The sequence below is a fragment of the Stegostoma tigrinum genome, chromosome 41 (assembly GCF_030684315.1).
Source record: "Stegostoma tigrinum isolate sSteTig4 chromosome 41, sSteTig4.hap1, whole genome shotgun sequence".
NCBI lineage: Eukaryota > Metazoa > Chordata > Chondrichthyes > Orectolobiformes > Stegostomatidae > Stegostoma > Stegostoma tigrinum.
In genome coordinates, this window is record NC_081394.1 from 16,518,311 (window position 1) to 16,533,859 (window position 15,549).

At 40.2% G+C, this 15,549-nt stretch overlaps 1 protein-coding gene and 1 long non-coding RNA gene across 2 annotated transcripts in view; both read right to left on the reverse strand.

The window, feature by feature from the left end:
• Positions 1–637: 637 nt before the first annotated feature.
• On the reverse strand, positions 638–6,783 carry LOC125448585 (uncharacterized). The gene is made up of 3 exons (XR_007246738.1): positions 6,675–6,783; positions 2,790–2,825; positions 638–826 (listed from the first exon to the last, which is right to left on the reverse strand). It is a non-coding gene; the product is annotated as an uncharacterized LOC125448585 (long non-coding RNA).
• Positions 6,784–12,339: 5,556 nt separating this feature from the next.
• The window catches only part of LOC125448492 (immunoglobulin superfamily member 1-like), a 50,851-nt gene continuing 47,641 nt past the window's right edge, over positions 12,340–15,549 (reverse strand). The window contains exon 9 of the mRNA XM_059641425.1: positions 12,340–13,570. Within this exon, the coding sequence (XP_059497408.1) occupies positions 13,515–13,570 (56 nt within the window). The 3' untranslated portion in view covers positions 12,340–13,514. The remainder of the gene's footprint in view (positions 13,571–15,549) is intronic.

Below are 15,549 nucleotides of genomic sequence, written 5' to 3' on the forward strand. Positions count from 1 at the left end.
TCAGTTTGTTCACAATGACTCATCATTTGTCATCGATGTAGGTAGAAAGCATCCTATTTGTATGCATCACAGCTCAGTACAGTAACTGCTTTTCCCAAGACTGCAAGAAACTACAGAAAGTCGTGAACACATCTTAGTCCATCATGCAAACCAGCCTTCAATTCATTGACTCCATATACATTTCCACTACCTTGAGTAAACAGTTAATGTAATCAAAGGCCCATCCTACCCCAGTTATACTCCATTCCACCATCTTCCAATCAGGCAGAATATATAGAAGTTTGAATACACCTACAAGCAGATTCAAGAACAGCTTGTTATCAGACTTTTGAATGGACCTCTCAAATATTAATTCTGTCTCTCTCTGTACCTTCTATGTGCCTGTAATACTGCATAGTACATTCTATTCTGCTACCCTGATGCACTTTGTATGGTATAATTTGTACATCACATAAAACAACATTTTTACTGTGTATTGGAACATTTGAAGATAATGAAACACCAAACACAGGGAGAAATGGGTTTAACAACATACTTCCGACATGTATCGGAATGGGGTCAGTTTATCCTGATCTTCTCCATATTCCATTCTCCAACACAAAGAAACATTCACACTTGTAACTTGCGTTACCTCTCTTTAAATCTTTTAACTGCAAAGATGTTTCGCATTGTCCTTCAGAAAGTTCTGCTTGCTTGCATTCAGAATTTTAGCATGAGTGTATGCTTGTGACTGGACATTGACAGCTGCAGTTCACTGATGTTGACTCTCCTTCCAAAAACATCCCATACGAAGGATTCAGAGACACAACTGGCTTTGGAAAATCCCCTGAGAAATGCAATTAAAGCATTTTATCGGCATAATATGTTAATCAAGATGACTGAACATGTTACAAGAAGCTGACTTCATGTGCACTTTACTGCACCATGATTACACAGTGATATGGACTCAGTTTCAGATGATAGTGCCTAGTGCTAAATCCTAAATCTCACTGATTGAAATTAATCAAACATGTATGGGGATACCTGCTTTTTTGAATGAGAGTTTGAGAGCAGGGACTGTATAAAACGTTGGTTAGGCCACACAGCGAGAGTATTTTGTGGCAGTTCTGGAATGCACGTTATCGGAGGCACTGGGAGAGGGTGCAGAGCGAGATTTACCAGGATGTTGCCTTAGGGGCTGGAGAGTTTCAGTGATGCAGAGGGATTGGACAGACTGGGTTTTTTTTTACCTTTAAGCAGAGGACATTGAGTGGGGATATAATTAAGGCATATAAAATGATGAGGGGCATAGATAGGGTAGACAGGAAGAAATATTTCCTCTGATGAAGGGTCTAGGCCCGAAATGTCAGCTTTTGTGCTCCTGAGATGCTGCTTGGCGTGCAGTGTTCATCCAGCTTCACACTTTGTTATCTTGGATTCTCCAACATCTGCAGTTCCCATCATTTCTGATCACAATTTTAACCTCACTGCGAAGCCTCTTCCAGGATGCCTAACCTGAAGAAGTTACCCTCCTCCCTCCAGACCAACCTCAGGGAATCTCTCTCCCACTGCAACTCTCTTGTAATCTCGTCAGCCTTGAAACTGCTCAACCATGTCCTGAAGCAAACCAGGTACTACAGGCGCATCACCTTCCTCAGCACCTGCCTACGGAACCGGATCATCCCCAATGGACTGCAGTCCACATTCGAGCCTTCCCAATTTGGCCCCAACCGTGACCACCTCTGTATCCAGACCATTGAGACCCTTCAGAAGCGTTTCTTCCTGTGAGTCCTGAAACAGACACTCACAGCCATGCACCAGCATCTCCAGGCACTGCAATCCAGCCTTCCCCAGCTCAGAGCCTCCCTCTCCCACACCTGCAAAGGACCTCTCCTGTTTTTTATCCTCCGTAGGATCCACAAACTGAGCACCCAGTTCTACTCAGCTTTACTGGACACGTACAACAAACCCACTGGCTCTTGCCACCTTAAACAGGATTCCTCCACCTCTCAAATCCCAAGCCTGTCCCTGCAACTCCCCCACTATGTACCCGCCTCTGATGAAGGGTCTCAGCCTGAAATGTTAGCTTTTGTGCTCCTAAGATGCTGCTTGGCCTGCTGTGTTCATCCAGCTTCACACTTTGCTATCTAAGAAATATTTCCACCTTAATGGAGGAATCAATGACCAAGACAGGGCATAGATTGAAGGTAAGGGACAGGAAGAGCAATGTTTTCACCCAGAGGGTGATGGAGAATTTGGAACTCCCTGCCTGTAAGGGTGAGAGGCAGAAGCCCTCATCACATTGAAAAAAAATTAAGATATGCACTTGCATAAGGGCCTAGGGCTGGGAAGATGGGATTAGAGAATAGTGAGGTACTTTTTTTGACTGGAGCAGATCTGAGGAGCTGAAGGGCCTTTGGCAGTGTTGTAGATCTCTAGTACTGTTCGACTCTAATGTTTATAATATTTTTTATTAATCTTCTGGTGGCCATCATATTTTTATGAAGTTTCAAACAGCAGGACCTGATAATGCAACCTCAATCATTTTAAACATCGTAGTTCTCAAACTATTAGTTATGTGTACTGCTGGGAAATATAATCATCCAATTTTTGGCACTTCATGATAGATAGAAGAAACAAGATGTGAGAAGATTAACTTTCATAGTAAAGTTTCTAAAGGTGTAACAAATTCTGCAGTGGCCTTGTTTCAAGCTGTTTTTAACCTATTGATCTGATAATCAAGTGAAAAGCATTAACAAAGTTTATTTTATGTAAATGAATTCAATTATATTTTAAATTCTCTTACTTACAGATGTCCTGCATTTCGACCAGCTTGTGGAAATGAACTAATGGGAAATGATAAAGGAATTGATGAATATTAATATTTTCATTTTTATAAATCTAGAGACAGACATAGATGCAAATTTCTGTAGTAACACATTTGGATGGTGGGGATGTGAGAAGGGAGTATAATATTTTTGCAAGTTGGGGAAACATTATATAAATTGGTGGATGCGAGTTAAAGCTTCAAGATGAGTTGCAACAGACATTCCTTCAGACAGTTTTGATAACATGTTGATTTGAATGTTTTGGACACACAAAACAGAAGCCTTCAGATTTTGAGATCAAGAGCAGACTATAAATAATGTTAGTATAACATTGCACGTACCTATCTAAACACAATTCTCCCAGGACAGTCCGCATTAAGAAAGAATAGACAAAAACAATACGGACAAAAGCTAGCAAAATAAGGAAAACATCAATGTATTAGCTTGAGGAACTATGACTGAAGCAAAAAGGTGTTAATCATTTTGGGTTCAGACATAAATCAGCAAGGGGAAACAATCATTGGTGTGAAATATTTATAGACCACCAAACTTATAATACAAAAATTGGACATGCTACAATTAGGAAAAGAGTGATGTATTTAATGTGAGTAATAAAGTAACAATGAGAAATTTAAATTTGCATGCAGACTCAATGAAGTCAGCATTAATGTGTTGGAGGATGAATTCCTGAAGAGCGTAGAAGTTGTTTTCCTAGACTCATATATTTTGGCATCAATCTGAGATGAGACCAGGTTGGATTTAATATTTTGTAATGAGAAATAGTTAATTAACATGTGTTATTTAGATAAATCTATGGGAAATAGTGACCATAATATCATAACATTTTGGGAAATAATGACCATAATGTCTCAGAATTTTATTTTAAATTGAATGTGCATCATTCATCTTAAAGCTGAATGAAGGCAAATTTAGATATCCAAGGACAGGTTGGTTGGAGCCAAGTTTGAAAATAAACAAAAATAATCAATAGGAGAGAAGCAAATTCATAAACGTAAGGTTCACAACAAAATGTACAAACATCCAAACTGGAATGTTGGTTCTAAAGATATGAAAGATATCTAAATTTCATTAATTGAATGGATTATCACACTGTCGGAAACATTGAGAAGGCAAAAACAAAAACTAAGTTGCTGGAAAAACTCAGCAGGCCTGGCAGCATTTGTGAAGGAGAAAGCAGAGTTAATGTTTCGGGTCCAATGACCCTTCCTCAGAATACCAGAGAAGCCAGAGATTGGTAGTAATTTAGAGCCCAGTGGGGAAAAAAAAACTGTTAAGGAGAAGGAAAACAATACAAATTCAAGCAAGTGGTGAATACAAAGATGGGCAGTAAGGGTTTTAATGATATACTTGAAAACAAGTAGACACCGAAAATGTGGTCCCATCGCAGAAAAAAAATGGAAACATTACACTAGATTAGATTCCCTACAGTGTGGAAACAGACCCTTCAGCCCAACTAGCCCACACCGCCCCTGGAAGCATCCAACCCAGACCCATCCCCCTATAATGCACACGCCCATGAACACTACAGGCAATTTAGCATGGCCGATCCACCTAACCTGCACATCTTTGGACTGTGAGAGGAAACCGGAGCACCCAGAGAAAACCACGCAGACACGGGGAGAATGTGCAAACTCCACACAGACAGTCACCCGAGGCTGGAATCGAACCCGGGTCCCTGGCACTGTGAGGCTGCAGTGCTAACCACTGAGTCACTGTGCCACCCTAGTGAACAGGAAAGTACAGTTGTTGGCCTTGCACAAGGCCATAGGGACCATAAGAAACAACCACTTGACCACTTGGCATTACAATCCTGTTCTACCAACTAATTGGATCTTGGCTGATCTGACATTCCTCAGGTATACTTTCTTGCCTTTTCACTGTAACACTTCATTCTGCTATGGAGCAAGAATCTTTCTGCTTCAACTGTAAATATACATAAGAACTCTGCTCCCACACAGCTGTGTACAATTGGGAGTTTCAAATGCTTACAAAATCCTCTAACAGTAGAAATTTCTCCATATCTCTTTATTCTCAGTACCTTTATTCTGAGACAATGCCCTCTGGTTCTAGACTCTCCCATAAGGGAAAAACATCCTCTTAGGCTTTTTCAAAAAGCTTTTCCTAAAATCCCACACAGGATGTCAACAAATCTAAGTGCAGCTCTTGGAACTGGGTGGATTGAATAGTATGGTTTGGTAATTGACCCTTTCAAACCCCTTAAGAATCCTACATGTTTAAATGAAATTACCATTCATTCTTTTAAATTCCAGTGAATGGAATCCCAACCTGTTAAACCCTTAAGGAAAATGATCCAGGTGAAAATGATACAGATCATCGTACAAGGCATTGAAGAAATTACAGCGATGTTGAGACAAACAAATTTAATGAGTAAAGTGGTAGTTGATATGAAAATATAGGGAGTGAAGTTTGATAAGTATCCTCACACAGTTAAAGTTAATGCCAGAGTGGTGAAGAAAAGGGTAATACAAAAAAGTGTTTCATTGTTGGCTATCTTTCATAACTCTAGATTCTAGAAATTATCATCATCCTGACAGTGTGGAAACAGGTCCAACAAGTCCACACTGACACTCAGAGCATCCCATCCACCTAATCTACACATTCCTGAACACAATGGGCGATTTAATATGGACAATCCATCTAGCCTGCACATGTTTGGACTGTGGAAGGAAACTACAGCATCCAGAGGAAACACACACAGACACAGGGAGAATGTACAACTCCACACAGACAGTCTCCTGAGTATGGAATTGAACCCAGGTCCCTGGCACTGTGAGGCAGCAGTGCTAACCACTGAGCCACCGTGAAATAGTGAGAAAAAGATGTTAGAAAAAGAAAAGATGACCTTTGACTGCTTAATGACTACAATAGAGAACACGTTAGAGTCTATGATTGAGAATCTAGTAATTGAGCATGGAGTGAAGAATGGCATGATCGCACAGCACTGACATGGGTGTATTAAACGGGAATCCTGCTTGACAAAACCTATGGAGCATTTTGAGGACATTGCATGCAGCATCAATAGATAGGAAACAGACAATTAACTAGGTTTTCAGAAAGCTTTTCATAAAATCCTACACAGGATATCAACAAACCTAAGTACAGCTTATAGGACTGGGTGGAATGAATCATGGGGATTTAGAAATTGCTCAGCAGAGAAAAAGCAGAGATGAGGATTGAACAGATCATTCTCAGGAGGCGAGCTTTCCTCAACTTTTATAAATGATATGGATAATGGGGCAAATAGTACTAATTCCAAAACTACTGGGGAGTAGGCCATTCGGCCACTTGAGTCTACTCCACCGTTCCATAGGATCATGGCTGATCTGATGCTCCTAAGGTGATATTGACGTAAAATTCAGGAATGCGAATACATCAGAAATGACTTCCATGCATTTCTATCATCACTTCACTCCCCCTTTTCCGTCCCGGAAATATTCCCTGAGACCTGTCTGTCTCAGTTCAAATATTCTTCATCATGCAAGTACATTTCCTTGGCTGTTGAGAAGTTTCTATAACTACAATTCACTTCAGCCTGGCTTCAGAGTAACATTCGCTCTCCCTCTGCCCCGGGTAATGAGTCTGTTTATCTTTCCCTTGACCGTGCATTCTTCCTTTAGTCATTAAATTAATTTCTCTGATCAAAGTTGCAAATTGTATGGTCATTTCAGTAAAATCTATCTCTTTTCACAAAAGAAAGCCGAGTCTCAATTTACCAGAACTGAACAAAACTCATCAGCTGGAAATTCATCAGTTTTCAAAGTCACTTATTATTTGGAGTAATCTTTGAGGAGTTAAATAATCAAACTGTGAGGACCCACTACTCACCAATTGCAAGTAAGATTGAATGTGCGAACATTTTCTGACAAAATTTTCACTCGATATTTTGGACGTCGAGATCTGTGAGTTAGTTTAATTTCTGGCTTGAGTTTCTGACTGGTTAGAATATCACAGTTTGTATTGAGCAAGATTAAACAGGAACTGAGTTGGCGATACAAGTTTTCATGTGGTTTCGCAATGCAATCTCTATCGCCCATGTTCAAGTGAGACAGGTTATTGTTAAATGTCAAAAGAAATGACAACATTGTTGAACAGTCAGCACAAAAGCAGTGTGTAGAAGTGGAAGCCTTAAGGTCCTTCTGCTAAATTATACACAGGGGCTACATTTAGCTCAGTTCTCCCAATCTCCAACTCAGCCCTCATTTGAGGCCTATTAACCTCAGGTTAAACTCACCCCAAGCCACCTCTCTTAAGTGATACTGGGTCAATGGCAATGTTACCATTACCCAGTGGTTGGAAGCCAAAAAAGTGTCTGAAGATCACAAATACTGACTGTAAATGAAAATGCAATGATACTATGATTTGCCAAATCTACAAGGACTCAAGTGCGTTAGTCCATGTTTACACTCTTGAGTTATTTGTGTGTCTTAACTGCACAATTTTGTCCGCATGGTATTTGAAACAGAATTGTTTTTTAAAAGTGGCCTGCTTTAAATTTCATGCTGGGAATAATCACAACAGTTGCACAGGCTGTTGGGCTTCATTAAACATTTCCAATGCTTTCCCAGTTTTGAAAAAAAGTCAGTAAGGAGTATATGTTTTTGTATACCAGTCTAAAGCTCACAATTGTGGCATTTTTACACACATGAATGAAAAGCAATAACTATAGCACATATAAAACCGGAAGGGATGGAGTTTGGATATAATGTCAACGACATAAAAACAAAGACATTAATGGACCAACAAGCAAAAGCAGAATCCAGTTTTGAAACTTGTGCATGTCCATCATTGAGTTTCAAACCTGTAGCTATTGACTTGGAGAACTGGACTTGCATTCTAAAATCATTTGCTGTCCTTTTTATTTTAACCTTCACAAACGCATGAAGCCAATGTCTTAACCTGGAGGGACAGGCATATGAGTGATGAAAACCATCATATAAAAAAAAATCTTGCTGAGCTTGTCAGAGAGATATGGTCCCACAGCACAGGGGAGGGATGACTCTTCTTAACTGAGATGAGCAGGGATTTGTTTAGCAAGAGGGTGCTCATTGTGCAGAGGGCTGTGGTAGCCAAGTCATTGAGTGTTTTTAAGTCAGCACTGATGGCTAACCTACCAAACATGGACACAATGGGGAAATTTATCACAACTAATCCACCCAATGTCAGAGATGACTGGTAAGTGGGTCAATGGTTACAGTCAGAAAGCAGCAGAATGGGGTTTAAAAACATCGGCCATGATTGAATGGGCCAAATGGACTTATTCTGCTCCAGTATTTTATGGTCTTACATACATGTACATTGTTGCTGCTTCATCACGTTTTATGTCAATGTTAACACCAGGACATGATAGAATGCATCGAACTTCACTACTAATTGTGTCAAAGACAGTAATTTGTGTAAAATCATAGAAATTATTAGCGTAATAGAAATTTACAGGTTTAACTCTTATTTCCCTGAATAATAATTGTATAAGGTGTGTCAAACTTATATACTTCCCAAGGGAGGAAAAAAGTATGCCAGAATCCTCTAGAAAATTCTCAAAAATGCCAGACATTTTCCACAATAACTAGTATCCATTCACAAGTTCTCCTGAATATAAATGTCTCAGTTCCTTGTCTGGTCACTTCCGATGTTTCCAATCTAATTGGCTTCTTGCTTCCTTTGGAACATAATTTTGTTCTCTCCAGAATTTCAAAGGCTAGAGGGTAATCTGCTCAAAGTCTCCAAAATATTAACAGTAAAAGATAGTGCTAAATTAATTGGGATAAAGTAGTGGCACAGTGGCTAGTGGTTGCTATCTTACAACACCAGGGGCCCCTAGTTTGATTCTATCCTTGGTTGACTATTTGTGTGGAAGTTGCATATTCTCTACATGTCTGTGTGAGTTTCCTCTGGATGCTCTGGTTTCCTCCTATCGTCCAAATATGGGCACATTGGGTGGATTGGTTGTGATAAATTTCCCCATTGTGTCCATGTTTGGTAGGTTAGCCATCAGTGCTGACTTGATGGGCTAAATGGCCCTATCTGCACTGTTGGAGAATCTGTTTCTCCATTGTATTCACTGTGTTCTTTTGTCTTTATTCTTTGATGGGATGTGGACATCACTGACAAGGCCAGAATTTGTTGTCCATTCCACATTATTGCTGATTTTGAGATCATTTCCATGGGCCATGTAAAGTTTTTACTCAAAAAAGTTCTTCAAACTTCTGCCAGATATGTGAGACAAAGACGGATTTGATTCAGAATTTAATTAAACAAACCTCTCTTCATTTAACTCCTTAGGTATCATTATAAAACACACTTGTGACATTGTCTTCTTACTTTGTCTGACTTGACGTCAACTTTAAATCACTTCATTTGACTTTACCTCACTTGAACTTAATTCACATTTCACTGTGTCTCTAAATTTACAAGTTTGGCTTGAAACAAATATGAGCCTGATCTGAGTGAAGTGACCAACTTTGCCCTCAGTGTAAATGTCACCTTGCGGTTCTTTGTCTTCACTGAAGATAACATCAGCTCACATACTTCTCAAATGTTGGTCTTGAGGGCTCAGTCCTGCACAATCCTTTGTTCTGGTTACTTTCATCTCAAAGTATGCTCTTTCATGCAGAAACCTCTCTGGCACTCAGCCAACAAATAAACAAAATCCTGATCACAATATTCAATCCCAGGTAGTGGTGTATCACTGGTAAGGAATGCCCCAATGGTTATATCACATCAAAAACAGCCACAAATCAAACTCCATAGGAATGATAGTGGTGCCAGTATGTCCAGAGACAATAAAATATCTGTTATGTGGTCAACACAGGTAACTTCACGTCACAGATTACAGGACAGGTCACAGCTTATGACGGTAGCCAGGATAATGGAGATCAGAGTTTAAACAGGTTGAGACTCTACTCACTGGAGTTTGGAATAATGAGAGGCAATCTCATTGAAACACACTGAAACATTGACCTTTACAGGGTCAATGCTGGGAGGATGTTTCTCCTCATGGGAGGGGCTAGGACCAGAGGGCATAGTGTCAGAATAGAGGGGAACCATTGAAGACTGAGATAAGGTGGAATTCCTTCTCTGAGAGGATTGTGAGCCTTTAGAACTCCTTGTCATAGAGACCTGTGTGTGGGGAGGGGTCTGTGAAGCCCTCGTGTATATCAAAGGCTGAGATAGATAAATTCTTGATCAGTCAGGGAATCAAGGGAAATGTCAGGGAAGTGAACATGAGAAATATCAGATCAATCCTGATCCTAATGAATGACAGAACAGGCCTGATGGGTTGAATGGCCTACCCCCAGTCCTATTTTGTATGATGTTACAGCCTTGGAATGTTAACTCTGTTTTTAACTCCATACAGACGCAGCCAGACCTGCCAAGTTTCTCCAGTATTTATTTCTGTGGCAACCTGTTTATCCTTTGCCCAAAACACAATCCCTAAATCCCAGAGATCATCCCAGTGAACCTTCTCTGCCTCCAATTAAATGATGTATTTCCTTAAATCAGGAGAACAAAACTACTCACAGTGTTCCAGATGTGGTCTCCCCACTACTTTGTACAGTTGTAATAAGGAACAGGAACAGAAATTGCTGGAAAAGCTCAACAGGTCTGACAGCATCTCTGAAGAGAAATTAACATTAATGTTTAGGTCCAGTGACACTTCCACTTCCCTACTTTTATAAACTATCCCTTGAATTAAAGACCAATATTCCATTAGCCTTCCTGATGACCTCATTACAGAGTGATAAATGTCATGGAGGGAGTGTGTGGCAGTAAGGTTTGTTCCAATCCACAATCAGAACAAAAATCATCCTATTGATTAGACGGAGAAGTTTCAAAGTCCCAAATTCATTCCATCTCCTTTTTTTATTTATGCTTGATGTGAATTGGTCAGCACATACTGCACATATTCTACTTCAATCAATATCAGAACATAAACCATGCCCAAGGGAAGGCCAATGGATTAATGTGAATTCCTTCGTTTGAAATGGAGCAAACAAACTAATATTAACAATGACCTTGGAACAATATGGAAATTCACAGTGAGTCTTGTGCTATTAAAAGAATACGATATCATGGCAGGCTCTGAGGCGTCACAAGCCTCTGAGGACATTTTGGATGTCTGCCTGATGTACAAAATAGCAGAGTTTTTTTTTGCCAAAAGCATCTTTCAAAACTATCGGTGTTGTGAGTAATGCATGTAATAGTGCTAGATTGCACCTTCCCATCTTGAGTCAATCTCATTAGCTGCAGTGTGAAAAGACTACACTTACGCAAGCAATTATCGTTGAAGTGACATGGGGAACTAACTGTGCACCTTGTGTAGCTGTTGGGTCATGGGAAACAAAAGGCAGACTAACCCTAAGTAAAAATTGTTGGTGTTTTTTATCTGTGGAAATTGATACAACATGTACACATTAAGGCTGTACCTGAAAACAGCATTTCCCCTCTTACACCCTTACAATGTCACATTGGAGGTGGTTTGAAACCATTAGTCTTTTAGAATACATTCATTGATCCAAACTGACCCTTGTCATGTATCAGAATCTGTGCAGCTACAACACAGGCAATCAATGCGTGAACAGAATTACAAAATTGATTTTCAAGGCTATTGATGCCAACTAACACAAAGAAACTTGTGGGGGGATTTGGGCGGGGGTGGGAATACATGCCGTGAAACACTGTAAGCTTGCGCAGAAGGGCAGCAGGTAATTAGGAAGGGCTAAGGGAATGTTGGCCCATACTTCAAGGGGGTGGAGAATAAGAGTGGGGAAGACTTATTGCAACTGTACAATGTTCTGGGAATACCACAACTGGCAAACTGTGAACAGTTTTGCTCCCCTTATTTAAGGAAATACACAATTTAATTGGAGGCAGATCAGAGAAGGTTCAGTGTTCAGAGACAGTACAATAGAAACATACAGAGAAATGTGCTCAGTTCCAGCCATTCACAGCAGTACAACTGTTTATACTCTCGTCAATGTGGATCATTCAGCTGCTTGCCCTTGGTTATTGATCAAAGCCTCCAGTTTGATCTGTTTTTCAATTTGACTGACACAAGGCTCCATGGAAAGCTGCTGAAAAATCTTGTGGCAGTTTGGAACAAGCAAAACTGGAATCGGGCCTCCTCCGCATTCCAAATGACACGTGCTGAACAGAGTTTCTTATTCCCCTCTACTCACAGTATGTGCCTATGGAGCTGCCATGAAATCCTGCTGACTCACAGTGGGCTGTAAATGATGTCGGTCAGAAATGCTACCAAAAAATGTCCCCCAGAAACCAGCGACTTAAGGTAAAAGGACAGGACATTCCTAAGCTCCACAGATCACATGAAGGAATAACCTGCTCTAAAACTTGCTTAAATCACACTTAGTTGCATGTCTTGATAATGATATTAATAAATGATGTGGATGTGAATGTGGACATGAGACAAATGATATTTGATTTATTGTTGTCACATGTACAGAGGTACAGTGAATAATCTTGTTTTGCTTGCTATACAGGCAGATTATACTATGCAAAATACATCAGAGCTATTGAACAGAATGCAGAATATGGTCTTACAGCTGCGTAGAAGGTACAAAGAATTTGAGAGGTCTGTTCAGAAGTCCAATAATAGCGGGTAAGAAGCTATTCTTGAACCTGTTGGGACATTTTTTTCAAACCTTTGCATCTTCTGTCCAGCTCTATAAATCTACTTGGATGAGAACTTGAAATGTTATAACATTCAAAGAAATGGGCCAAGTGCAGATTCACAAGTTGTTCAGTTGACACAGATTCAATGGGTTGAAGAGCTAGTTCTGTTCTGTACATTTCTACTTTGAAGCAAATGTGAACATTTAACCCAGGTCTCTGAGCTCAAAGGTTAGGGTTTCAAACTCTGCACCACAAACCATCACTCATTAGTGCTCTCACTAGAAGATTGCCCTTTACTTAATCTCCCTTTTCATTGCACAGACTGGCATGTGCAACATAACCAAGAGGCAAAATTTATCTGTGAGTGAGCAGTGAGATGTGACAATATCAGGCAGTGAGGGCAATATACAAACATCAAATTTTGATACCAATACATCAGGACCAGCCACTGCCGCTGACAAATTCCTGGGCAAATTCTTTGGGGAGATGGACTGATGCTGTGCTCTTCAAAGTTGAGAATCAGCATTGAAGAAGTGTTTTGAAAAGGTGGAGGTGGGTGGGACATCTGCTGTATACCTAGTTCCACATGTGGATGTATCATATGGCAATGCAACCTGATATCACACATGATCTTATTTTTAATGCTTGGTCTGTCCACCCCTAATTGCCCAGAGGAACAGTGAAGACAAAAGCACATTGCTATGGGTTTGGAGTCACACCTAGTTTTGACCAGATAAAAAGTCTTTCAACTAAAAGGACATTACTAAACTCAGGCAATAGGCTGGAAGTGGGATTACTGTAGATTTATAACAGTTTTTGGCAGTACTGTTTTAATGGATTAAAGGGCCTGTTATACACTTTATGATAGGATGTGAAGATTCGCAGTCTCCTGAATGTGTGGGGAAAAGAGAGAGCAGCTTTGGAGAAGACACAAGTGTGGACCAATTGGCAGGGAGTGACAGAAAGCATAGAATTGTAGCCCATCTTCTGAAAACACATTGGAAACAGCAAGTGACTCGATTCACACTTCAAACATCATAGTCCTGTTGTGAAGACATGAATAGTGCGTTTTCTCCGATCCTTTTTTGCTCCTGCAAAAAGTAAAAAAAATCCCAGTGTATTATCATATTAACATGTACTGAATGTGAAAATGTTAGCATGTGGGCTTCCTGCAAACATTGTGAAAGTATCTTCTGAATGGAGCCCAGTTTATGGATCCTTGATACATAAAGTATCTAACTGCATACACAGATAATGAAAAATGTCCTGTGGTTATAGCATAGAGCAGGGACTGTCTTGAAATTAAAGATAAGGAAACATGTAGCAAATAAGCAGATTCAGTGTAGAGCAGGTTACATTAGGGAAGGAGTCACATGGATAGCCATAAGACTGTAAGTCCATTAAGAAATAGGAGCAAAATTAGGCCATTCCACCCATTCCACCTGCTCTACCATTTGATCATAGCTAATCTCTCAACATCATTCTTCTGCCTTCTTCCCATAACCCTTGATCTCCTTACAAATCAAGTATCTCTCTACATCTGTCTTAAAGACACTCAGTGACTTGTCCTCCACAGCCCTCTGAGGCAAGGATTTCCACAGATTCACCTCCTTCTGGCTGTCAAAATTCTTCCTCATCTCAGTTCTAAAAGGCCATCCCATTCTTCACTTTGCGGACCATAGAACCATAAGATATACTGCAATTGGATGGGTAAATGGACAGTAAGGTCAGAAGAGGGCGTCTGCTCGAGCCACCCATGTACATAGCCAGCAGGAACTTGAGGATATATATTACTAAAGTGGACTTCAGAACTCCAGTACAGTGGAGCTAATATTTATTTAAGTGGCAAAAAGAAATGACCACGCCAGATAAGAGACAATGAAACCATTTCCCCTTGACATTCTGTGGATGTCACCAGTGCTGATCATCCCATTAACCAGAATCTGAACTGTGGTGTACAATTTTGGTCACTTACCGGAGGACGAACGTGAATGGTGATTTAACCAACATTTAGCAGATGGAATTTGACATGGCTAAATTTGAGAATGTTTATCTATTTTTGTTGGAAGATGAAAAAGGTGACATTCTCTTCACAGTGCGATGGTACCAGAAGGATCTGGGTGTCCTTGTGCATGAATCACAGAAAATGACTATGTGGGATGTAGGTGTCACTGGATGGCCAGTATTTGTTACCTGTTCCTAGTTTCCTTGCTAGGAAATTTGAGAGTCATCCACATTCCTGTGGATCTGGAGTCACATTTAAGTCGGACAATTTCCTTCCCTGAAGGACATGAGTGAACCAGGTGGGTTTTTCCAATGACTTTTGGCTGACTGACTGACAAACATTTCACTTCTTAATTTCAGATTTTACGTTTTTATTGAATTCAAATTCCACCACTTGCTGAGGTGGTATGTGAATGCAGTTCCCTTGGAACATTTGTTGAGTTTCTGGATTAATAAATCTCATGATAATACCACGAGGCTATAACCTCCTGGTTAGAATATGTCAGCACTTCGGAAGTAAATGGCAGTAGCATTGCCTTGGAGAGGGGAAGTATAAGGTTCTGTTGGTAATGCCTCTCTTGGAATACTTCGTGTAGTTCTGGTCACCCTGAGATAGGAAGGAAATTGTTAAACTGGAGAGGATGCAGAAAAGATTTACAAGGATGTAACCAGGACTAGAACATCTGAGTTATAAGAAGAGGCTGGATAGGCCGGGAAGTTTTCCATTGGACCATGGTGATGTTATAGAGGTTTATAAAATTACGAGGAGAATAGATAAGGTGAATAGCCAAGATCTTTTCCCTATGGTAGCAGAGATCAAAACTAGAGGGCATAGGTTTAAGTTGGAAGGGGAAGGATTTAAAAAAAAACCTTTTTCATACCGCAGGTGGTAAAAATGTGGAATGAACTGCTAGAGGAAGTGGTAGGTACAGGTACAATTACAATGTTTAAAAGACATTTGCACAGGGCATAGCCCCAGTGAATCGCAGGGGCTGCTGCCTTGTTAGAGAGAAAATACTGGGTGTAACCTGAGGGTTATTAAGCCTCAAACAGAGGTGAGATGGAG